General features: G+C 34.8%; 1 protein-coding gene across 3 annotated transcripts in view; it reads left to right on the top strand.

Annotated features, from left to right (window-relative positions):
- Positions 1-27209, top strand: part of PPP3CA (protein phosphatase 3 catalytic subunit alpha) — a 336975-nt gene that overhangs the window by 236919 nt on the left and 72847 nt on the right. For all 3 annotated transcript variants that reach the window (XM_037830340.1, XM_037830339.1, XM_037830341.1), the window contains exons 3-6: positions 13299-13423; positions 21270-21381; positions 22375-22520; positions 26795-26934. In XM_037830340.1, coding sequence (XP_037686268.1) covers positions 13299-13423; positions 21270-21381; positions 22375-22520; positions 26795-26934 — 523 coding nt within the window. The remainder of the gene's footprint in view (positions 1-13298; positions 13424-21269; positions 21382-22374; positions 22521-26794; positions 26935-27209) is intronic.

Below are 27209 nucleotides of genomic sequence, written 5' to 3'. Positions count from 1 at the left end.
TGCAGCCCTAAGAGGCCCTTGTCTTTAAACCTCTGCCACCTTCACCCCTTTTGGGGGTGGGATTGAAACAAAGGCCACGGTTGTCCCTGTGCATGGTGGGTAAAAACAGCAGTTCAGAGCTGAAACCCAGCAATCTTAATTCACCTGTCAAAAGCCTTGATCAGTACTTGGCCTTTCCTATGCCTCCCCCAACCTCCCTATTCTTGGAGAAAGTGCTTCCATGCCCCTCCCCATCTGCAGAAGCCAACCAGGCACTGAACCTGAGGAGGCTCACCTTGAGAGTAGGGGATGGACACTGATACCTGCCTTGGAGCAAGTTACTCAAAGTTGTTTACTGCAGTTTCTCATCCTCTTTGTCCCACTTCCCTGCGTATTGTACAGTGCTCCCCTGGCTTCTGGAGCTTCAGACAGTTTTTGCCTGTCCACTAGGTATTTTTGGAGGAGAAGTGAGTCCTAGAGCTCTCTACTCTGTTGTATTCCCCAGAAGTTCTCTCAGTAGGCATAATTTTGATGCTCATTTTTACAGAGAAAGAAGTAGCACAGAGAAGTTAGCTAACTTTTCCAAGGTCAGATAGCATGTGAAGTGGTGGAGCTTGGCTTCTGAGCCAAGTACTCTAGGTTCATGTTCTGTGTTCTTTACCATTTCAATATACTACCTCTCCACAAAATGAAATAAAATACCGTGAAAGAAGCAAAAAGCCAGAAATGAAAGAATATTGTGGTCACAGCCAACAAATATTAAAAAAACAAAACAAAAACATAGGCTTAGAATGCCCAAAAAATGTAGGCTTAGAAGTCCAAAATGAGAATGCATCATCAAATACCCCAAGATCTGATTACAGTATTAAAAGTCCATCTTTCAGGATCCTGGAAGGAATTCATGGAAATCTGAAACCTAGGATCAGTATTCCAGTAAGTGAAGAGAACAATCATGTATTTATTAATGATAATGTTATTTATATTTGACTGAAATTAAATTAACTTAGAGTGCTCATCAAATATTCTTGATTAACTGGTGATGTATATCAAGGGATTAGTGAAGTAGATCATTTAAATAAATCCATATATCAAAATATATATACATATATATACATATATATGTATATATATGTATGTATGTATGTATGTCTCAAACTGACCAATCTGAGACACACGAACAGAGTGATGACCAGATTTGAATAGTTACTATTTGTTAACACTGCAGCCATGAACATGCCTTATGTAATTGCATAATGTTATTATGAACCCTGAAAAAGTATGCATCTTTGTTGTTATCAGGGTTGGTGCTGAAATGGAAAAATAATGATAACAGATGTAATTTATTCTTATTCAGTAAATTAAGTTCTTTATGTAAGCAACATCTTTTAAATCATTCAACCCATGAAGGGAAAAAAAAAAAGCCTGCAAAAAGCGATCTTGATGATGAGAAAACTTATCTATAGGATAAAAAAAAAAATCCCAAGATTCAGTAATTTTGTTTTTCTATTTATTGGAATACATTGTAGACATAACCAGGGTGTTTTTTATGCTTAGTTCTTTTATAAAATAATTTTAAAACTCAAACTATTACAGTTTCTTCATTTGATTACAGTTATAAACCCAGTTTTATAATAAGGGACTAATGAGGAATATTTATCTTTGTAAAACAACATCATAAATGTAAGGAAAACACCATTTGAAATTATCGCTGTTTATCTACATTCTTTTTTTGTTTTATATTTAATTTTATAATATTTTTCATTTAAAGTCCTTGAAATTTCAGTATTTAACAAATTTTGTATTTGATTTAGAGACTTTTCCTTATTATTTATATTAGTAAACTAAGTACCCTGGTTAAGAATTCACATTTTGTGTTTTATAAAGTATCTAATAAATGTTTAATATTTGAAAAATAATATTCGCTATGGTGAAAATATTGTTTTCTTTAGTGAATTAGACTTCTGTTTTTTTTGTTGAAAATATTGTTTTCTTTAGTGAATTAGACCTCTGTTTTTGTTTGTTTTATTTTGTTTTCTTGGTTAGTTTATTTTACAGTTGGTGCACATTTGTAAATGTAAGCAAATACTATAATAAAATTCAGTGTCACCTATATCTTAGTAAATGTTGGTTTTCAGAAATTTGCCCTTTCTCCTAATGAACTACAGATATTCAGGCTGGCTGGTTTGTACTTTAATTTACCACCCACTAAAGGCTTACTTAAGCCTAAGTTTTCAACAGGGAGAAATAGATATGTACTTGTAATACCCATTTGCTTAGCCTCTAATAAAACATCCAAATGCAAGATTTTTCTCTGCAAAATTGCAGACTTTGGAAAAGAAAAGGTTCTAGTGGATCATTCAAAAACCAAACTAGTAAATTCAATAGATTAATTCTCTTGTGCTGAGAATTAGACAGAATGTTGGTTACCTACCATTAGAGATTTTATTGTTTTGGAAAAAGTGACTGTTATGGAAGTAATATTGGATTGAAATAAATGAAGCATAAAGTAAAGTGGAACTCTAATGGTGAAAATTGCTCAGCAATTCCATATCATCTTTTCTAAAGGAAAAGAAAATGCTATTTTGTTAGTTAAATATGACTGGAAAAACTTGTGGAAGAAGTTGTTTTACTCCAAGATGATAAAAACCAGTATTTTGTAGCAACTAAAAGGGCTTTATAGGAAAATAAATAAGTCAAGAATTAAAAGCACTTGACTACTAAATCATAGTATTAATACAATCTTGAAAGCAATTTTAAAGTGTTGGTCCATTAAAAATCTATTTTTCACCTGCAATTTATTGCTTAATACGTTTGGTTTTTTTAAACAACTTACTCCTCTGTTCCTGAACATCCTAATTTGTATAACCTTTTTTTTTTTTTAATTGGAATGTGACATTATAAAAAGTATTTCCCTGTGGCAATGGAAAAAAATTGACCCAACGATGTTCCTTGATGGATTTTCCTTTATATAGGCAAGTAAACATGAATAAATATGTATGCATGTGTATTAATGCAAAGCTATTTTAGGTGATTTATATGAAAGTGTATATTTTGTATTACATTGGTTAATGTATTATCTCCTCTGGGTGGCAGGGGTATCAGAGGCCTTTTCATGCTATTTATTGCATAGCAGTATACTGGGACCTCATCCTAGTATGCTCAGTGCTGTCTAATTTTGTTTGCATTTGTAATGTAATAATTTAGTTGCTCCTGTGAACTTAGAAACAGTGGAATTCTTTGAAAAAATAAAATATAGATATAGTTATTTGTAGATTTACTAAGTTAGTTGAGACATACATACCTAATTACACATATGAAATATATGGGGTTCTTGTTTTAAATGCCTGTCCCTTCTCAATAGCTACCAGTATTTCTCTAGTAATGAGATAAGAGGAGAACCTGATCCTGGTCATAGTTCTCTTTCCAATTTGTCCTCTTCTTCCTGAGATTCTATTCTTAAGGACCTGCATGTCCTCGATATGCTGGCCATTATCTTCTTTACTTAGAAGTACATTGGTTTCAAGGACTCTTAGACTTGCCATGTGACCGGTTCATTGTCCAGTTTGTTTATCACAAGAGCTTGCTCAGCAAACTACAAAGAGCCCGTTGTTACTGCTCAAGCTGTTGTCTCTCTTTATCTACTACATTCAGTCAAGTCCTGAACTCTGGTTTAATGGCTCCCTAACTACTACACGGAACACTAATCTTTAAGTATTTCCTCCTATTGTGGTCGGTTGTTACACACACACACACACACACACACACATTTATATTTATGTTTCAATTTATATATACGTGAACCCCCAAGCCTGTGATTTCAGAGCTTAATAACTAGCTTTCCAGCAATATTAGAAAAAGAAGAAAACTTATTCCCATTCCCTAGAAATAGAGACAAATCCTTTCTCTACCATATTTTTCTTTCCCACTTCAAAATTTGGTACCTCACTTCAACAAAGTTCAATTAGATCAAAAGTTGCTGGCACCCATCATGTATGAAAATAATTTCCAATAAGGTAAGTGAGCTAGGAGTCATTTAGAAAGGGAAGCAATATTAAAAGGCAATTACACAAAAGTTGTTGATTGTTTAGGTCTTACTTGGTAGTTGACTATTTAAGCAGAATATATGTATTTCCTGATAGTAATAGAGAAAAGTAACAGTGTGTAAGCATCCCACTATTGCACCATTTGGCCGTACACAGGATGTTAGCGTAGCCATATTGAGAACCATTTATTCAACCCATTGAAGGAAAGAACCAAGAGAAGATAAATGACAACATTGACTGCTTCCTAACAAATAGATTCAGTTTTTCAGTGTATCTGGTAGTCTTACTTCTCCAGTAGAAAAACAAATGGAGGCTTGCTTCTTACAGGGAAAATAACTGTCACATGTGGCATGCCAGGTAGCTGCTAATGGATGAGAGTAGCAATGGTCCAGAGAAACAAAGTGGCTATGGATGTATATCATTTGTTGCAATAAAAAGTTGACTTACTACTTTTAGCAAAACCAGGACTTTCTGATGAAGATTAGTGCACTGAAAGAGTCCTAAAACACCCGGATTGAGAGTAGTAGTTTTGTTCTGAACCGATGTCTGTCATTGACTTAAAATGGCTTAAATTCCCAAGAAGTCTGAAGGAGGAATGAACCAGACACAACTTTTATGCCTATCTCTTCTTAATTGTAAAGCCCATAGTGTTTAAACCCCTACTATGTAGAAAGAATTATGAGATGGATAATTTTTATAAGAATTGAGCCGAACTCTTCCCATCATGCTAAGAAGTGGGTATTGTGTATCTCTGTGCACATATGGGTAAAATTACAGGCCCATGTGGGTAAGTACAGCTTTATAATTATAGAATTATAAAGTTAAATAGCAGACATGTCTGCCTTCTAGAACACTTGGTTCTCTTTGTGTTGTAGCTTCAAGGAGCAAAAACAGCTCTTGCCTGTAATTATCAACTTTTGCCCTCAAACAAAGAACAGCCTTTAAAGAATTGTGTGCCAGATACAATGGACCTTTAGTCTTCTGAGTCATAATTACATGCAAAACATATTCAGAGAATAAGGATTTATGTTGGTGTCTGTAAGTTAAATATATTAACATATTTGTCTATAAATTGTGCATATTAACATTTTTAAAAGCATAGACATAGATCTGTAATGTTAATTGTTAAGAGTGATTTCTATCTGAAAGGAAATGAAATTGGGGATGTGTGGAAAGAGGTGAGGAAGTATGGGACGCTTACTTTTTATAAGCTTTTGTCCATGTAACATTTTTATATTTTTTAAAAATGGAAGAAAGTTATGAAACCTGCTGCGGTTCAATCAAGTGTAGATCGAAACCCTTGTGTTAGAGGTATATATTTTGTTTTTAGTTTCCTAAGCTGCTTAAAGCAGGTACCATGAAATGGGTTGGCTTAAACAATGGAAATTTATTAGCTTACAGTTTCAGACTGAGAAAATGTCCCAATCAAGGCATCATTCTTTCCTAAGACTGGCTGCTAGCAATCCTTGTTCCTCTGCCACGGGGCAAGGCACACGGCAGTGCTGCTGGTCTCTCCCTTCTCTTCCTTGAAGGGAGTTTCCTTGATTTCAGCTTCTTGCTGGAATCCATGGCTTTCTCTTTCTGTCTGAATTTCTTTCTATTATGAAAGACTCCAGTAATAGAATTAAGTCCCATCCTGAATGAGTGGGTCACAACTTGACTGAAGTAGCCTCATCAAAAGATCCCACTTACAGTGAGTTCATTCCCACAGGAATGGATTTTCTTTAAGAACATGTTTTTCTGGGGTACATACAGCTTCAAACCCCCATGTTTACCTAAGGCCATAGGCTTTACAAAAATAAATCTCCATTTGTTCTTAAAATGGAATCATGTTATGTCTTTAATAGATTATTAATAGAATGGTGCATATTTTGTCAGAAATTTAAAGTGATGGCATTTAATGAAATTAACACATCAAAGATACTGTAATGAAACGTAAGTATTCTGTATTTGCCCTATGGTTGGATATTTTCGTAAAGTACTAGGAGTGTTTTTATTGCCTGCATTGTGTTTTTGCATTTTTTGGTACATTTTCAACATCATGGATCTATCAGTGCTGGCCCCTAATAGGGTATTATTGGGTTCCCTGCTTACCAGCAGTGTTCTTTTGAGAATGAGAAGCAAATGAGTGGAAGCTAGAGAATGCAGGAAGCAGGGATGTATTGCTGGATAATGCCTAGAAGGTATAATAGAACTTGTCAAAGCCCTATTTGTTATAGAAGTGCTGTCAAAACCAAGTGAAGTGGGATATGAAAGGACATTGCCTCATGGGGAATTAGAGACTCTCAGCAACTGAGCGAATGGCTTGCCTCAGACAGCTGGCATTTGTAGTACTGTACTCTTTGGCTCCGAGGTACCCAGGAGGATGGAAAACAGAGGCCACAGCATCAACTAAAGGGTAGGCTACCTGGTTACACTATCCACTTACCACTGCAGCCTTAGCCTGTCATCAGATTCCTCAGTGTGGCTGGCCACTTTCTTCCTGAAGTTTGATATGAAAATACTGCAGATTCCCAGATATCAGGACTTTGGGATAAATCCCTCATCTAAAAGCTGAAATGCGCAGAGCCTGAGCCATATAGCTACAGACAAATGATCAAAGAAATTTGCTGTTTAATATCACTCTTCTTGGATTCGTGCCTCCTTCCCAGAATCCATTAAGCAATCACTTCAATATGGTCCCTTCATATAATAATGAAAACCTGATGTCATACTAACCTGGAATTAGCCTTGAAAGAGGTCGTCTCTCAAATTGTATTTCTTCCACATATATTCCCTATGTAGGGAGCCTCACAAGCACATAGAATGAGAGCTGAGTGTGCTAGACAGAGGATCACAACTACAGGTCTGTGGAGCAGGATTAGACAAGATCCAGTTAGATAAGATCACCCAAATGCTTGGTACAAAGTGCATTTCTAGAGATTCTGATTCAGGGTCCAGGTAAGGAAACTACCATAAGATGTGTGGAGATCCCACATTCTACTCCAGTGCTGCTATTCTCTGTCTTGAAAGCTGTGACATAAAGGCTTAAAGCAAGCACTGTCTCAGACAAGCTGAAGGCCTCTGGCTTCCACTGAGCAAACTTCACAGATCTGTCAGCCTTCTCTATCCATCCCATGGGCACTTCAAAATCTCTGACTTCTTAATTAATGGATTTTCAAAGTAAGCATGGCATAGGATCAGTGGAAGAACCTAAGTCAGCCCGTGTGTCTTGTGTACCTATTGGGTAGCACTGGGGAAACAGAACAAGCCCGGTAAGTTACCCAACCTCGCAGAGGTCATATTCCAGTGCAAAGAATCAGGAAAGAAATGAGTAGGCAGATAAATCCACTAGATGATTCCTGACAGTAATAAATACTATGAAGAAAGTAAAACAAGGTAATGGGATGAATGTTTACAGAGAGGGGTAGCTGCTGTGTATAGAGTGGTCAAGAAAGATCTCCTTGATCATGTCACATTACCTGAGAAATAATGGATGAAAAGGAACCAGCCTGTGAAAATCTGAGAAAGAAAAAACTTTAGACAGAGAAGACTGGAAAGTAGTGACCAACATGGGGAGAGGGGTTATGACTAACTAAAATGCTTTATTTTCAATTGATCCTGGAAATCCTTAAATATCCTTATAAAATACCTCCGTTTTCCAGGCATGCTTTGTTTGAGTAACTGTTTTCTTTGGTTGGGCTTTGATTTTTTTTTTTTTTTAAATAATTGTGTAGTTGGTGTTTCCTTTGCAGAACATTATTCTAAGTGGCCATTTCTCTAAAAGCATAATTTGAATTGTATGGTTGTTCTAAGATAAAATCAGTGAAATGTGATGATCATAAGAGTGACTGAATTTTAGTGTATTTTGTTTTCCGTGTTTTGTTTACAGCAATTTCTCTCTCTGCTATTTTATATCATCAAGCCTAGGTGCAATAATTGCAGTGATCTTGTGAATCATGAGATTATCTCTTACCACAAAGTTATTATAGGCCAGAAAGAAGAGCTTAATTTTCAGTTTTTACCAAAGTGCATTCATGATAATGTACTTCTGTACTCTAACAAATGAAAGACACTCTTAATGTTTGCAGTGTCCAAAGCCTATTTATAAAATTTTATAATTCCAATTGCCAGATTATGCTACAGCTGTATGTCAGTTGTTGAAATAACTTAATTACTAACCCATAGTCTTCAACTATATGGTACACAATTAATGTCTTGTAATTTATGTCATTGACATGGAAAAGTAAAAATATCATTGTTCTTGATTTGGCAGCCATGGTCAGGAATTAAAACAGAGAGGTAAAAAAGAGAAGAGAGAATAGGAAGAAGAGGGAAGGGTGGAAAAGATGCTCCAGGATGCCATACGTGCCTTCCACTCTTCCTTACCCCCACCCCAAGCACCACACTCTGATTCTCTCTGGAAACTTGACCTTTGAGATGCAGTCATTTTGAAATGTTGCTTTGACATAACATACATCAGGTTCCTATATTCCAGGAACTCTTCTGAGGCAGTTATAATATTAACACATTTAATTCTCACAATAGCTCTGTAAGATTAAAGTACCAGTATCACCTCAATTTACAGATGAGTACACTGAGGCTCAGAGAAGCTAAGTAACCTGTTCTAGTCACTCAGTAGTCAGGGGTACAGATGGGATGGGAAATTGAGCCATCTGGCGCTGGAGTCCAGGCCTCTAGCTGCTGCACTACACTGCCTCTAATGGTTTTGATGCAACCACTTTAACTTGATTAAACTTGCCACTGTATAAAATTTCCAAATAATGTTTGAAGCAGACATCCTACTCCATCAGCTTGGCATCATGTTTTTCCTGAGCCTTACTCCATAATTTACCCTCATCCCTCTGATAGGAACCAGGATAGGGTGAGAGTCAGCGACAAAGCATCCACTATAGAATCTGTTAAGTCAGGTCACAGGCATTTACATTTGACAGGATTGCATAAAAACAGTTGCAACAAAACACTTGCTTCATGCTTTCTTTCCGTGAAGTTCCTTGCTTCAAATTCTAACTTGATGGAGGGCATGTAGAGGCAACCTTCTTTGTTCTGTAATCCCCAGTTTGAAATATACACATGGCAGATGTAAAAATTCTTACAATAAGAGAGAAACTGATTCTGGTGATAAGGATTTCAAAGTATATATCAGTGGAATATAAATTGTCTTATTACCTGTTAGCTAATACGCTTTATTCCCTCCTTTTTAAAAAATTTGTTAATATAAGATGTTTTTGAATCTGATAATTTTTATTATTGTAAATTCATTTGTTTTAAGAATTGTTGGATTATTTATATCAGTTCTTGCAGCTCAAAATACAGCCATACAAGTCTCCTATAGAGCAGGCATTGGCTTCTCTGCCTGGCAGTGTTTGAACCACAATGCTCGTTGCTCTTTCTTTCTTTCCCTTTGGTTAAAATATTGCATGTTATTACAAGAAAGTACTTCATGAGTCTCACACCAATCAAATTTCTGACTGAAGTTAAGGATAAGGACCCATTTTCAAAATGCTCAACTCTAAGAATAAAAAATTACTACTTATAAGCCGTGTTGTAATGTGAAAATGGAAGAGTAGGTTCCTGATATTTCCATGCTTTATCTCCGGCTCAGTAGAGGGAAGAAACTACATGTTTGGAACCAGGGAAGGGGGGAGAATCCAATATGGCAGATTAGGAGAGGCAGAGCAAAATACTTCTCCATGAAAAACACTAGATAAGAGACAGAAAGTGCTCCAGAATACCAGTTCCAGTGTTGTACCAGCTGGACAAGGTCTGCTGCATCCACAGTGACTGTGCGCTTGGTGAAACTGAGAGTCTTCATTCAGAAACGAGTGAGTGAGGCTGCTGGGGAAATGGCAGCCATGCTGATGTGGGGAGAAACCTGGGGTCATTGTTTGGAGATGGATTAATTTAAAATCCCCAAAAGCTTCTGCAGATCCGGCAGCAAGAGCCACACAATCGAGCATGGTGGGGAGTGCCTTCCATTCCCCAGGCACCTGCCTCAGTATCTGGCGTGGATGATAGCCTTTCGCACACCCACAGCTAATTGTCCCACAGCTGGGAAGGCAGAGGTCTGCATAAGTGGGAAATTACCACACCCCGTAAGCTATATTTTCAGCGGGCTGGGAATGCCCTGCGCAGCCCCACGGCTGAGAGCTTCCCTTGCGGATTCCGCTCACCTTCGTGGAGGCTCATGGAGGGCATGGCTTGGAGGCAGGGTCCCACATGGAAGTCCCAAGGGCCCTACACCAATCCCAGGGACTTGTGCCCTTGAGGCAGAGAGAGACTGTGGGAAGTCTGAGCTGAAGGGTTGGACTCGTGCAGCAGCTTTTAGTCTCCAGGAATGGCTGGGAGATTTGAGTCTTAAAGCTGCCTTCCCTCTGTAAATGCACAGGGCACACCCCCCACTTTCAGGGCTGGGTGCACCAACTACACTGATTGGACCCCCACAAGATTTGGACCCCCACATGCCACATAGATGAAGTTGGGGAGAACTAGCTTGAGGGTAATAGGTGGCTCAGGGGCGCCATCTGCTGGTACATCAGGGAAAGTGCACTGCATCAAGCTGTAGCTCTGACAAGTTACAGATAATTGTTCAAATAAGTCTGTGTATCCTAAAAGAACCCTATCAAGATAAGCAAGTGTCAAGAGGCCAAAAACAACAGAAAATTTTAAAGCATATGAAGAAACCAGAAAATATGGATAACACAAACCCAAACACCCAAATCAAAAAATCAGAGGAGACACAGTACTTGGAGCAATTAATCAAAGAAGTAATCACAAACAAGAAGATCATGGAACAGGATATAAAGGACATCAAGAAGACCCTAGAAGAGCATAAAGAAGAATTTGCAAGAGTAAATAAAAAAAATAGATGATCTTATGGAAATAAAAGAAACTGTTGGTCAAATTAAAAAGATTCTGGGTACACACAGTACTAGATTAGAGGAAACTGAGGAAAGAATAAGTGAACTGGAAGAGTGCAGACTTGAAAGTGAAAGTACAAAAGAAAGAATGGAGAAAAAATTGAAAAATTCAAAATGGATCTCAGAGATATATGATGGACAACATAAAGCACAAAAATGTAAGGATCATTGGTGTTCTGAGGGGAACAAAAGGATGTAAAGGTCTAGGAAAAATATTCAAAGAAATTTTGGGGGAAAACTTCCTAGCTCTTCTAAACAATGTAAATATGCAAATTATAGATACCCAACGAACTCCAAACAGAATAAATCCAAATAAACCCACTCCGAGACATATTCTGATCACATTGTCAAATGCTTAAGAGAAGGAGCAAGTTCTGAAAGCAGCAGGAGAGAAGCAATTCACCACATACAAGGGAAACAACCTAAGACTAAGAAGTGACTTACTCAGCAGCCACCATAGAGATGAGAAGGCAGTGGTATGATGTATTTAAAATTCTGAAAGAGAAAAATTGCCAACCAAGAATTCTTTATTCGGCAAAAGCTCTCCTTCAAATCTGAGGGAGAGCTTAAAACCTTCACAGACAAACAGATGCTGAGAGAATTTGCTAACAAGAGATCTGCTCTACTTGAGATACTAAAGGGAGCCCTACCGGCAGAGAAACAAAGAAAGGTGAGAGAGGTATGGAGAAGAGTTCAGAACTAAAGAGATTTAGTAAGGGTACGTTAAAGGAAATAAAGAGAGATTGGGAAATAATATATCTGACAAACAAAAACCAAAGGATAGGATAGAACCCAGGGGATGTATTAACCATTATATCTCCTTGTTATTTACAGCTGTTTCGGTAGGCTCTAAGGCTTCCAAGTACAAGCATTCTAATACAGAGTTCACCTGTACCTGTTTCAGGCTTAAAGAACTGTGGGTCCTTATTAGGTATTCCTTGATGGTAAAAAAAAAAAGGGGGGGGGGATATACATAACATTTTTATTTCATCGAATGTTTTGTAGTTGTTTCATCAGTCAACTCTATTGACTCATTCTTCTGTCAGCTTTAATCAGTTAAAAGAATGATGTTTAAAACATTTCAGTAACTTGCTTCTGATTACAGTGTTTGATGTATCAAGAGAACATGCTTCAGCCTCCTGATTTTCTATTCACTGATGCATTCATTCTCTGAACTTCTTAGTGCCCCAGAAATAGCCACAGTTTACTGCTCATGATTTCAACATAAAATAAGAGATATTATAACATGGTGGTTGACAGCAAAGGTTTTGGTCAGGCAAATCCGTAGTTAAACCCTGGATTGCGCATTTTTAATAGTGACCTTGCCAAGCCAAGCCACCTCTCTAAACTAGACTGTTTATTCATCTGTATAATGGAGATAATAATGTTTATTTTTTATGACTTTGAAAATATTAAATGAAATAATAAGTACTCAACTTATTCAGTACTGTGCATTTGGAAACCAGGAAAGGAATGTATTAACAGTTATATCTCCTTGTTATTTAGCTATTTTAGTCTCTAAGATTTTTGAAAAAGGAAGACTAGCTCTTTCAAGAATTTTGGCTTAACAGGGCAGATGAGAAAGTTCAGAAATAACATTTCTCAGTGGTTTTTTTTATGCTTTATTGTTTTATAGTTTCTAAGATTCACAATTGTTTTTCCCCCCTTTTAACATCTAGAATTAGAATGCATTTTATAAACAATGTTCTCTTGTAATATAAATTGGCAGAATTATTTTCTTTCTTAGTGGTACATAAAATAATGTTTCTTATAATGATGGCATTTTAGATTTGATGAAATACAGATTTTAATTTTTTTTTTTTAATCTTCATTTTATTGAGACAGATTTTAATTTATTGTTTTTCTTCTGGAGGCAATGATGTACAGTGGTTATATACTTGGACCTCCATTGTATAGAGATTATGTTAAATTCCTGAACCTCTCTTTGCCTCAGTACTTTTACCTACAAAATGAAAACTTATCTTATGACATTATTTGGATTAAATTAGAAAATGTATATAAATTCCTTAGCACAGTGTCTAAATGTCTGGTGCAGAATTGTTCACCACCAATAGCCATGATTGTTAATATCATCTTTATTATTCCATTTAATCTGTGAATTAGAAGACCTGAATGCTAGAGTCAGGTCTGCCACAAATTAACTTTGGAATCTTGAACAAGGTACTTGGCTTTTTTGTCTCCATTTCCTGTTTTGTCAAGAAGAATGTTTTGGCCAAGGATGCTTCTCAGCTCCTTCTGTCTCTAAAATTTTCTAATTTTATTATCTAACTTAGAGTCTCAACATAATGTGTCCATAAAATGAATTTTATTTGTTTTTTTTTTTTTTCTTTTCCAGTTTGTGGGGACATCCATGGACAGTTTTTTGACTTGATGAAGCTATTTGAAGTGGGGGGATCTCCTGCCAACACTCGCTACCTCTTCTTAGGGGACTATGTTGACAGAGGGTACTTCAGTATCGAAGTAAGTCCTCATATTTCCTCTCAGCTGCTCAGTTACGGATCAACAACATCTTAGTAAAATAAAGAACCATAAATGTTATTGCTTTAGGGAAATCCTTAGACTGTAACAATAAACTTCAGTATACTTAATTGATGGACTATTACTTATCCTATTTTCAGTGGATTTCCAGATGCTTTTTAATACATAAGGATGCCAAGGAAATGACTAATAATAAGAGTTTTGCCTTTTATACATCTTATACATTTGCAAATTTACAAAAATTACATCTTATTTTACATTAGATAATTTTGTCTGTTTCCTGTTGGGAAAACTAATCAAAGTTGATAAAATAAGCAAGAATGTGTTTGCATGTTTATGCTTTATAATTGTGAGACAATAAGTTATCTTGGTAAATTGATAGCAAATTACGTATTTGTCTCTGTGTTTGTATGTGTGAGTGTGTGTGTGTATACACTTAAAGCTGCTGCATTTGTCTTTTTTGGCACCTGCCTTCTGACTAGCTTATTAATTAAAACAAAACTTTGGGTAGAGATTCTTCCCCAGCCTCCTGTTTTAGGTAAGTAGAAAGTGCATTTGAAATAAAGGCAAGGACTTTGTTTTATTCATATATTTGTTCTCCTGATGCCTAACATGATGTCTCATGCATGATAGGGTTTCATTAAATATATATTGAAAGAAATTGTTTGAAATAATAAGTTCTAAAGAATCAGAGTTCATATGCTGTCAAAAAAAGCAGTGCAAGGGAAAACAATTATTCTTAATTAAAGGTAGAAATCAACGTAATATGAGTCACACACCAACATATTATATTTGTAATCATATAAAAATTCTCAATTTTAAAATTTTCATCGTAATATTTTATGTACTGTAGGGATATTTAATATTGAAAAACATGTCATACCTCAATATTTTGTTTTTAAAGCTATCATGCTAATTTTATTTTTTAATTTTTGGCTATTCACTTCTAATCATTGACCGTATATAGTGCTATATTGACTGTACTAATAATTGACTATATATAATATATAATATTAAATATTTCCATCAATATGTTAATTGTTTCTGCATTTAAGGATCACAAAAATTACCTGATTATTTATTATGATGATAGAGGAGGGGTGGTGATGATATATGAATTCAAAAGGAGAAAGTAATTTATTTTTGGTATTTTTTTTCCACTTAGTAAACAGTAAACAAGTATTGTTGACCATGACTATAATCAGGACTGTGGAGAATCTGGTGAGACAAAAGATATAGCCTTTCTCTGGAAACCTAAAATACAATGATGAAAAGCTACATATAATCAGAAGCCTTGAATCAGTGGTTATCCAGGGTTCAATTATTTAAATATAAGGAGTAGTATAATTGCTACTGGAATTCAGAAAAGTCAGAGGATTTTGGGGGCTTTTGTGTGTGGGGAAGACTGGATCAAGGACTAGTAATATTTGCTAGGAGGGAAGGTTAAAGAGAACAAAAGTCCAGAGGAGGGAATGAGTAAATCCATCCATGGGCTAACTTGCCCAGCTTGTTTGAGTCCAAATTTTGTTAAGATCTTTGTATCAAAGAGGAATAGTATCTGCTAGGAGTAATAACAACAACAAGAAACCCTACATAATGGTGATTTGAACAACGTACAAGTTTATTCCTCTCTTGGGTAAAAGCCCATGGATCGTCAGACCAGGGCTGGCATGACCCAGCAGGGTCTCAGGGCCCAGGCTCCTCGTGCCTCATTGCTCTAAAGTGCATGTCCTCCTTGCAAAAGTAACCTCATTGTCCAAGACAGCGACACTTGCTACAACCATCATGCTCCGACATGATATTCAGCAAGAAGGAGAAAATGGAAAGAGATGGGCATGTTCTCTTTTTGAAGGATGTTTTCCAGAAGTTGCACAGTTATTTCAACTTGCATCCCATGAACCTGAATTTTTTCATATGACCATCAGTGACTCCAGGGTGCAGCCAGGACTGAGAAAGACGGCACTAGGCAGGAAACAGGCTTTCTGCTACTCCCCTAGAATTAGGAGTTCTGTAGAATCTAAGTAAATATTTTAAAAATCATTTTAGTCACTCTTAAATTTAATCTTATTGATTTGGCATTTATAGTGTACCTATGAAAGTTTCTAAAGATGAATGAAATAGGTATTCTACTTTCCTTGAAGCTCACCTTCTGAGCAAGGAAAACTACAAAATATCCCATTGGGAGTGATTATTTTTTATCAAATGATGGAATTCCATGTTAGAAATTATTTTTTAAATAAAAAACTTCATAACACTTGGTATTTTAACAACTTAATTTCTATCATTTTTGTAATCTCCTCAAAGGCAATAACACTTTCTTAATAATTTGGTAATGTAGCCCTAAATCATGTATTGCTTGAGTAAACAGTTGACACAGTTGAACTTTGTCTCACCAGTCGTGTCTTGGGATAATTTTATTCCTTAATCATGTTAGTTTTTATTTACTTTGATTTTGTACTCAAAGAGCTCAGGCTTCTGATTCCCTGACCTTGAAACACCCAACATTTCCTAAACTTTCTCTAATTAGAACCAATTAGAGCTCTGTTGTCTTGGTATAAAGAAGTTGGGAAGCAGTCATCACTGACTTGTTCCTCATCCAGTTTTTTAGTTGACAATCAATATAAATATTTGAACTTAAAGGTTGTGATATTTTGTGTGGTGCGCACCTTTTCAGATTCAAGCAAAGGGTCAAAGAAGCAAACCAGATGTTGATGGCATATCAAATGTAGGTATCATTGGACATGTAAAATTTCTGACATACATATATCAGTTTCCATATCCAAAAACAGCTCTTCAACCTCTCCACATATATTTATACAGAAATGACAAAATGTGATGGCCTCATATATAAAAATGATCCATTTTTACTGGGCCGTGATCTCTGAGAAGCTTTGGGATGGCTCAGTGATGTCATCATACTATTTAAAATAGAATAGACATTCATATGAAATATACTCTGAGAATGCTTTGGTGATTCTAATTGTGGATTAAGGAAGCTAACGTTGTTTGCACACTGTAAATGATATTGTTTCCATGTATAAATGATCTCATTTATTCCCCATAACTCTGCAAGGACCATGTAAATATCCTCATTTTATGGGTGTGGAAACTGAGACTTTGAGAAGGTCATACAGATAGTAAATGGAAGTGCTAGGATTCATAGCCTGTGCTCTTTCCATTACCCCACTGCTTGGCCATATAATGATTAAACATGACACATAAAATGAACACATCGGTCATGCAGATACTGACACATGCTCTTGCATTTATACATGAATGTGCAAACACATACTCACAGCCCTCTCCCCCACATTTATAATCCAAAAGTCTAAATGTTAAATATAAACTGTTCTCTGTAAGCGTAATACTATTAGTTGAAGAAAAATCCTGAAATAAGAGCTGAGTTTTCCAGCATGTGCTTTTCTAACAGTCTACAAGAGGTTTTTGATTCATTTCAGTAATTCAGGGCTCCACTGCAGGTATTCTCCTTTGGTCTAACCTCAGGGCAAAGAGGAGCATTTCAGTTTAATTTTACCAAATCATCTTTGAAGAGTAGGTTTCAATTTCATATAGTCTATTCTGGGTAATATTTACAGGTACTAGGTAATCTGCTCTGGGTAGCACATAAAGCTCATTTTATACACTCCCTCCTTCTCAATATTCTCTTTTTGCCAAGATTAGAAATCATTTCTCACAAAGTAGCCCAAATAAAACAAGCAAGTCTTTGAGTAGGGATGAAAGAGGTAGTTTTGTTTGGTGTAGTAATTTGTCTCACACCAAATAGCATCCTCTTTCCGATGATTGCATTAAGCCACCTAATCTCTTTGATCAAGCATATGTGTATATATAGTGCCATTTCTGAGTGTGTTCTCAGAGAGCGCAGAAGAAATTGCGAACACAAGCAGGCACAGCTGTTCTACTCTATTTGCATCCTCAAACACCCTTTCTAGCCATTTTGCATTGCCTGAGCTTAGCTGTGAGCTGGCCCCCTGTACTTACACCCAGGTCTTAGCCCAGGCTTCAAGCACTTGTAATCATGATCTGTTGTATTTATTAGCTGTGAACTCATAGAATGAGCCACAGCAAGTCAGACAGCATCTGATGCTTCTGCATGAGAATAATAAACAGTACAGCGAACGATGTTAGGTAACAGAGTGATGCCACAGAAGTGAGGAAGAAATTGTCTGGCTGCCTCCCTGTAGCCAGTTGGTCTTCACAGTGCATTGCTATTCCACTGCTGCTTTCCTGCGTACCTGTCAGAGCAGGAAAATGATGTCTTAGGGGAACATTTGACATTTCAGAATTTTGAATCTTTTCCCACCAATGCATGTCCTTCACTTAATTGCCTTGTGATTGAGACAGCACTTCTGATTGGAATGTTTCATACCATGGTTCGTTATTTTAGAGGCTGGGTAATATCTAGCTGAAGCTATTTCTTTTTTACTTCCCTCCTTCCTCTTTTACATCCTTCTTTACTTCCCTGTGCAATTTGTCAAGAATACTCATCATGACAAAGCATAAATTACAGAGTAATTCATTGTGATATTATTATCAATGAACCAATTACACAAATGAAAAAAATGATATCTTTAGTGCTGCTTCATTGGGGAAAATAAATAAATGGGAGAAAATTATGTCTGTGAAGAAAATTAATATGAATGAAAGATGATCCAGCTTGTTGAGTAACCCAAACTAACTTTAAATTGTAAATATTTAACTATTAAGAGTATGGATGGAAAAGAGAACAGAGGTTCACTTGAAGTTATCAGTGACATTAATTTACATCTTACCATGCAAAAAGCCCAGTGGAACTTGGATCACTGTTTCCCCCTTAACCAATTTATTCAGTGAAAATGTTATTCAAATTAAGTAAGTTGATACCACTGAGACAAGAATAAACAATTATTTAATATTTAATTTAATTGCTTAATTGATGGTCATAATTTTTTAGAAGAGACTTTCCTTTTTAAAATAATATTAGGTTATAATTTTGTTCAATATCTTCAGCTTCCAGAATGTTAGAATTTTAGAGGCAAAGTCGTTGCCAGGAAGACAGTGTTGTGCTTGGCAGCTCTGTCCCACCAGATGTTGAGGGTGACGGCTGGCAGAGCTCCCCTCTCCAATCCACCCTTGCCCTTTCATTTACCATGCCAGTCTTCCATATTGGCTGCACTTGTGGTTTTAGTCAGTGTTTGGGAAGATATTTTATTCTTGCCACAGGGGAGAAGAAAATAAAATGTGAAAAGAAGACTCTTATTTCTAGGGTATTTTGAGCCAAGAATTTGAAAATTGAGTTGTTATATTCTTCCTTTTTTGCTTGCTTTCTTGCTTTCTGTTCATTTACAGGAAAGAAGCTAATATTTCCTAAACTCTTGTTATATACTAGGTGCTTGACACCCATTAAATAACAAGGTAAATTAAATGTGTATTGAATCATCTGAAGGGTAAACAGGTTTGATAGGAATATTTATCACAGAACATTTCTGTATCATTCTTAGAGGTTTCAGTTATGAAAGAGCTGCCATAATTTAGACTAGAGGTGATAAAGGCACATGTTAATGTCAAAACAGGATCTTTAACAGATGGCAAAAAAGAAAATGTGATTTGTAGGTTGTGATTTCTCTAATAGTATTTGAGTGAGATTAAAAAAAATTGCATTCGAGATTTTAATTGGAGAAATAATGGTTTTGCTTCAAAATAAATTGTTATGGGCAAAACTAATCTAAAAGAGGTCAGAATTGTGGTTACGTTTCCAAAAGGGTAAAAAGACTTTGAAGGGGCACCAGAAACCTTCTGGGGTTAGAAATGTTCTGTAAACTGATCTGAGTAGTAGTTTCAGGGGTGGTGTATACATATGCAAAAATTCATTGGCCTGTACGTTTAAGATATGTGCACTTAACTGTATATGTTATACTTTAACAAAATTTTTTTTTCAAAAGAATGTAGCTACAGTGCAGCCAAATTGTGTATTCTTTACCCCCTTCCCTGTAATATAAATAGAATACATTCAATGATTCAATTTCAAGATGTAAAAATAATTTTTAAAAAACTTACATACCCATTCCTATTCCAAATTAGACATCCTAAATGAATGACCAATTTGGGAAAAATATGTATTTCTTTCAGATTAATGTGTAACCTCATAAATTTTATATTAGGAACAATCCTCTCTTTGACATTAGTAGTTTATAAATAACCTCTCTGAAATGTGAGACAAGCTTGAGTAATATAAATTGCTTTTATTAAAACATGTAAGTGCAACTATAAAACCTGATACATAGCAATCAGAGTCACCGCACTACCCACTGAGATAGTAGGGAACTTTTACACAAATCAACAGATCATAAATGCTTCAAGGATCAGTTGTAAAGGCCATTTGATCAACTTTTCAAAAATAGTATTATCATTATTCACATGAACTTTAGCTATAAGTATAATAAAAAGATTATAGTTAGAAAACTAATTAGAGTAACATATAATTTAATGTCAAGTCATTACTTTTGTTTACTCAATCATAATTACATAGTTAGAGAGGAGATCTTGCTTAAATACTGTTTCCTACAAAACTTAGGTTGTATATTCAAACATACTTAGTTTCTACTCATTTCATAAATTAGCATATAAACTAATAGATTATTATTCTTTGCAGGTAGCACAACTAATAAATCACCAGTAACTTTTCCCTATGGACATTATCTAGCATATCTACTACATGTTATAAAACTGATTGTTAAAATGTAAATATTAGGTGTTTTCTAACTTCAGATTTTAATAACCAGAATCAGACTTACCTGAATATTTTTTTGGTTCCTATATCTTCTTTTATTCACTTTTAGAACGCAAACTTCCTGAGGATAAAAAAAAGCATAGTTATTTTTCAAAACATGGTTTTCTATTCTATTCTATTCTCAATGCCAGTTGAGAATAATGAAATTGAAGTTAATACCTGAGTATTCCAGTTATCTTAATGCACATTCCAGAAAGACTGTGTCAGTGTAGGTGTAGGTTTCTTCCAAATCTGGTAAATGCATAGTTGGCCATCATTTTTATGCAAACAGCGATGGAAATGTCCAACTAAGTTGAGAGTTTTAAGGCTTGTGAAATATATTCCCAAGTCCTTAGCAGAATGTGTAGTGAGATTCCCAGTCTTTCAATTTAATTTAATTTATTTATACAACACAAAATTTAGAGATTTCTATACAAAAGACACTGAAATAAATGATTAAATGATGGGGGAGAAGAGGGCAGGGAGTTAGCAAAGAAGACAAAGGTAATAGAATATAGTGACACCATTCAAGTCACCTTGAGGTTGTCAGTGTTTGACCCCAAATTTTGTGTTGCCATTCCTTTCCAATTCTGTTTCTGTTGCATGCTTTTTTTAGTAATTACTTTATAAAGAGAAATGTCTTATTTATCATATTTCTTTTCATACTCATACTAACATATTTGCATTTTTAGTGTATTTTCATTCAACCTTCTTCCTGTTGACATTTTATTTTATTGTTATTATTTTCTTTTAACCAGTCCTTCCATTGCTCTCCCCTAGCCACTTAAATTTCATTCTATGGACTAGGAGTCCATTTTTTTTCTTGTGATGTGTATATCCTAAATGTGCATATGTATTTCAGTTGTAGATGACCGATGGCTTTATAAAAAAGTAATATTTTCTGTTTGATTGTCAGTATCCTCCCAAATAAGTACTAGTCTTTTGGGAACTTTCAGTCACAGTAAAACATTTTGGTCATATCTTCATTATAGATGAGCAATGGAATGCATTGAGTATAATGGAAAAAATACTTATTTTTATGTTATTCTTATATTTTCTCAGTGTGTGCTGTATTTGTGGGCCTTGAAAATCCTTTACCCCAAAACACTGTTTTTACTTCGTGGAAATCATGAATGTAGACATCTAACGGAGTATTTCACATTTAAACAAGAATGTAAGTATATTTCAAGCTTGCTCATTTAATACCCTATGTACTAAGAAAACTTTAAAGTGACATTATTTCATATGATTCCATATTTCTTTCTAAGCATAGATAGAATTCAGAATTTCTTTTTAAAATAGAAATTCTCTTCAGTAAAGTTGTTTAAGAATTTGATATTTAATATAATTTATATAAGAAATTAATGATTAAATTACATTTTTAAATAGCTACAGTGTTACTATTTGAAAGTGATTTAATCTTCAAATCACTCAAGAAAAAAAAACAGAGGATAGATTCAACCCCATGTCTCTATTTTTGGACCAAAGATTTAATAGCCTCTGGTGGATTTTAAAAGATTAAAGATTACTTCTTCCTTTAGACATAGGAAGTGGAGCGTTCCAGGAACAGAGAGTACTTCTTATAAAGTCTATTTTCTTCTTCTCTTGGTTTTCCCCATTGTCATTTGAGACATACTTCTCTCTGTCAATTAGTCCTGTATTCAAAGAAACATGAAAACCTTCGTTCTCAAAACATTAGGTGTAAGTTGACAAAGGAAAACCAGTGTTCAGTGAGATAGAAATGACTGTTAGAACCTTATTTCTTGCCATCTGCTTGTCTGTACAATTATTCAGGAAAATCACCAACATTATGGCCATCTTTCTGTTGGTCAGTGTTCTCTGAGTTGTTTGTATATGTTTCTGTGATATATCTGCAGGTACATAGCAGGGATATATATAAAAGTTCTCTCCTTTGCAATATAACAAGTTACTAAAAATTGTAAAATAGAATGATAAAAATAAAACACAATAGATGGAAAGGTTAACGTATGATTTTTCAGAAAACCTTTTAATATTATGTTCTGGAATTTTGTAGTGTGTGGTTTTATGCTAATAATATGGTTCTGGTAAGAAAACATTTAAAAGAACTATTCAATAAAATGTTCCTAGCTGTGAAATCATTAGAGTAAATATTTGCATATGTTTGTGTTTTTACCATGTCCTAAAGGTAAAATCAAGTATTCCGAACGTGTGTACGACGCCTGCATGGATGCCTTTGATTGCCTCCCCCTGGCCGCCCTGATGAACCAGCAGTTCCTCTGTGTGCACGGTGGCTTGTCTCCAGAGATCAACACTTTAGATGACATCAGAAAAGTAAGTTTTGCTGTTTTCCTAGTCTAATCATTTTGTGTGCTTAGGTAACAAATAGAAGAAATTAATGTCTCTGCCATAAAATAAATTGATCCTAGTGATTTAAATGATTTGAAGTGTTCATGAATCTCTACTTTGTATTAAATTTTAATCTAGAGAGGAAGATATAGTGATACTTTGATGAATTTTCCTATCTAAATCTTCAGGGTTCATCATACCATATGATTTTTTTTTCAGTGGAAATAAAAAAAATATATGCCTTTTTATTTTCCTCTGACTTGTTTCAAACAATTCATTGTATATTCATGGTATCTATGTATCTAGAAATTTTGCTTTGCCCCTGGAGAATTGTTACAACTTGAGCTTTAAAAATGTGTCCTTGTTAAGCTTATTTTATCTTCTGTTTGTCATAGCTAAAGGCTTGTAGGTAACAGTTTAACAAAAGCAATGATGATATGCTATTGATTGTATTGAGTGGCTAAGTGAAAAACAGTTGACTTTTTAAGAGACATTTTCTACTTAATTTAACATTGGCTGTTACTCTTGTTTTAGCCAGCCAAAAGATGTGTTAGATAGAGTGTGGAAGTACATTTTGCCTTTTTCATGAGAAAATGAAATAATATAGGGTAGATTTATGTAATAGAAGAGCCGATCTTTTATTAATTCAATTATGTGTGTAGCTGTGGTCATTTCAACAATGTAAGAAAAAAATGACAGTTATATTTAAAACTCTACAATTCCTTGTGCCAAAATCTCCAAAGAGAGAGAGCAATGTAAATGTTTCCTTATCTTAAAATAATATCACCTAGAATGCAGAGAAGATATTTAAATCCTTTCATGATATGATTTATTCACATTAATATTTATAACATATTATATGTGATTGGAAAGATTATGTTCACAGCCAAGTGTTCCATCTAAGAAATCTAAGCTAAATGCTGTTCTGTAAGAGTTATAAACAGTTGAAAACTGTATTGGAATTGGAGAACTTCTTTCCCCAACTTGTAAAGACTAAGAAAATATGCTGTGTTTATCCCAAAGTAGTAGAAAGGGGTAGAAATAATTCTAATTTTTATTATTACTGTTGCCATTAATTTTAGGAAGAGTGAGTTGGTCACATTGTTCTAAATTACTGTATTTGTAATATGAAAATCTTAATTTTGCTCAATATTGTTATAAAGATACTATTTAATAACTATTTAAACCTAATAATTCATTATAAGCAGACTTTGGCCTCGAAGAAGCAATGCACTAATCTCAATGAGAGTGCAGAATTTATTGCTTAAAAATAGACGTCCTTAAGTTAAGAATAATCATGGGCATAATTCAAATTCTAGCTCTTGCTTATCATTTAGGAGACATTAATACAAAGAATCCCTTGATATCACTCGTTTAAGGGATTGCCATTTAATCATTTTTTTTCCATTTCCCCTGAGTTTGGAAAACTCATTTCTAAGCTTCAGAAATCTATATGTTGGACATTACAAGTTCATTCTATCAACTGCTGTAAGTTATTAATTAGTAAATAGTACTTTTTCCACTGTGCTCAGTGGAGAAAGAAATCAAATATTTTATCTATTCATGTATTCATGCATTATATTAGTAACCTGATAACCACTTACTCCAGTAGATATGGCAAACAAAATAAGTAGAGTACCAATGAGGGTGGTTATTTCATTAGTAAATGGGCATCAGGGATGTGCATTTATGTTTTATTTGTCTTGTCTTGATCAAGTTTCATGGGCATAGATGGAAGATGAGAAACTTACCAGCTGTCTTCCTCAAAAGGGAGATTAGTTAAAAGTTCACTCAAAATAGCATTTTCATTCTTTGAGCAGAATTGATGACTAAAGTTCTATACTTCAGAAAATAATTAAAAGTATAGGGGCTATCAGGCTATTTGGTTGAAAATGCAATCATCGCCCAAAAATCTCTTGACCTCCACTACAGAATTGAAAAAACCATTTTTATGTGGTTCTAATTTGTTTCTCTTTTCTTCATGAAAGTCATGGTGTTAAGGAAATGCTTTTTATTAAATCATGAATATTTTCATACATCATAAATATTTACTACCATGAACTCAGTATTCTTTTAAAAGTTCATTAATTTTTTTAAAAAAATGCATATTTAGGTAAGTAAAACATTATGATTCTATCTTAATACTCTATCATTAATGTTCAGAGTTTCAGGTATAACAATGATATTTGTGCTTGCTTTCCTAATAGGATGGAAATACATGATTTTTACTTTTAAATTCAAACAGAAAAGAAATACATGAAATAAACCTTTGTTTCCTTCCTGCTCTGTGTGTGTGTATCCCTTTTTGTAAGACACCATAGAACATTTACATCTGGTGTTCTGATGCAAACATTCAGAGCATTGGTATTCACTCTGTATTTAAAGTGCTGTGGAGAGATGGCACTGAAATGTCATGAAGTTCAAGTACAGAATCATTCACTTCCTACATGAATGTGACCAATTCATTCTTCTAGAACTGGAGGACTCTTTTGACATAAATGACTAGCCATCTCATCATAAATTAAGTGGTTCTTTGAAACATCACCTGCTATACCCAGGACTTACTTTCAGGCATGTTTCAGATAATATGTTTAATTTTCATATATGTCTTCAATCTATAGACTTAGCCATAAAATGATTTTTAGATTTTCATTTTTCTATATGCTATTAGAGTTTCCACCACTGTTACTTTATTTAATTGTTTATTTAGTTTTACTGTAGATAGTATAATTTTTAGAATACACTTTGTAATTTTTCCACAATAAATTATATTTTCTGGTGGCCTTGCCAGACTTTTGGTTTTTGAATTCACATTAACCAGAAAATCTCCCCTCTTCTGCTCTTTTACCCCTGATAATAAGTCCTTGTTCCCTGAGAAATAAATTCTGCATTTTTTATGGGCAACCATATTTTTTTCTATATGCACCATTCCAAAAGCATGAATTATTCAAATTTCTTAAACACGTTAGAAGTCTAAGTTTGCGATGAATACTTTATGGCTAATATAAAGGTCAAAATATAGAGAGTCTTGTCTTATTGAAGTTTTTAATTGGGTAATGAAAATATGAGTTAAAATGTAGTGTGTAGGAAAACCATTACTTATATCACTTTGTATGTTCCCAGAAAAAAGAGAGAATTTTATTGGTTGTTAACCTGTTTTATTCACCTGTTTCAATGGTATTTTTAAGAACATTAAAGTGTTGAATATGAAGAATATCAATTCTTAATGTGTTTTTATAGCCATTTATGTGTTTTTAGCAAGAGGCTCTATATCTGCTAACTTTGCCAAAGAGCCTTTAATTGCAGTGAAATAGGATAAACTAAAGGAGAGTGACAGTGTTATAAAATTGTTGGTGCAATGTCATTTCCAGTTACTATATTGCTTCGCCTGCTAAATGCACCATTTTAAGTTGAAATATGACTTTGCTAAACATTTAGAGCTGGAAAATGGATTTCATATGAGGTCTTTAGTCAAAGCGTTAGAGCTTAGAACTGTGAGAAGAATGAACTGCTAAATTTGGATTTATTTCACTGTTTATCTTACTCCTGATTTGTACTCAGGATACATTATCTAAAGTTGGATAAGCTGTAGTAGACTTGTACTTTAAGTAGAAACCTAGATAGTACCTATTGAATGGGTACCCACAATGTTGTCACAAATAAAATATTGTGTGCCTTTATGTACAGTTCTGAAACAGCTGATTTTGCTCTCAAAATCATATTCTTAAATATAACAACCACAAGTTTTCCCCTCCAAACTTCTAAATCACAGTTTAATGGAGGCATTAATAGGAATCACACCAAAGATAAAATAAAAGGCCTCCTCCAGATATGAAAAAGAAGTGTGGAGTTACATTAGCTGGTAATAAATAAAAAGGCTTGAATAAAGCAAATAAGAAGAAAAAGAAAGAGAAGGATAAAAGGGAGAAGAGAAGAAAAGAAAAAAGGAGGAAAAAGTAGGACTTAAAGAGGCAAGAGGACGATGGAGGGTAAGATGAAGGCAAATAAATGAGCTCATTGAGGAGGAGGAAGGAAGGAAAACTGGAGAGAGAGTTAGGTAATGGGGAGTAGAAGACTGGGGAGAAAAAGGAGAGAAAGGAGGGATGGAGATAGGAAGAGAGAAAAATAGAGAGCAGCTCACACTGCACTGTGGGTGGGGAGTGGAAGATGAACGCTGCACGATACTGGTTTCTTCTATTTTGGTGAATCCCATGTTTCCAAAGATTAGTATTTTGCTTTCTGTCTTCTATTTTTCTTAGTTAGATCGATTCAAAGAACCTCCTGCTTATGGACCTATGTGTGATATCCTGTGGTCAGACCCCTTGGAGGATTTTGGAAATGAGAAGACTCAGGAACATTTCACTCACAACACAGTCAGGGGGTGTTCATACTTCTACAGGTGAGGACAGACACCTTGGCTTCTGGAATACATGTTGGTTCATAAATGCTGTAATTTGTCAGTCCATGTGTTTGACTTATGTATGATGTTTGTTTAGTTTTTTCCTAGGAAACAAATAATAAATGAAAGGTTCACTTTGAGAGTCTAGTTCAAATGGATTTTTAGTGCTTGCAGTTGGAAATCTAAATAAATGGCTTTGTAAATAAACAAATAAATATGAAATATATATTCACATATATATAATTTCTGTAAGGAACAGAAAAGGTGGGCAAAAG

This window comes from Choloepus didactylus, chromosome 3, assembly GCF_015220235.1.
Source record: "Choloepus didactylus isolate mChoDid1 chromosome 3, mChoDid1.pri, whole genome shotgun sequence".
NCBI classification, from domain to species: Eukaryota; Metazoa; Chordata; class Mammalia; order Pilosa; family Megalonychidae; genus Choloepus; species Choloepus didactylus.
This window is presented reverse-complemented; position numbering and strand designations above follow the sequence as displayed.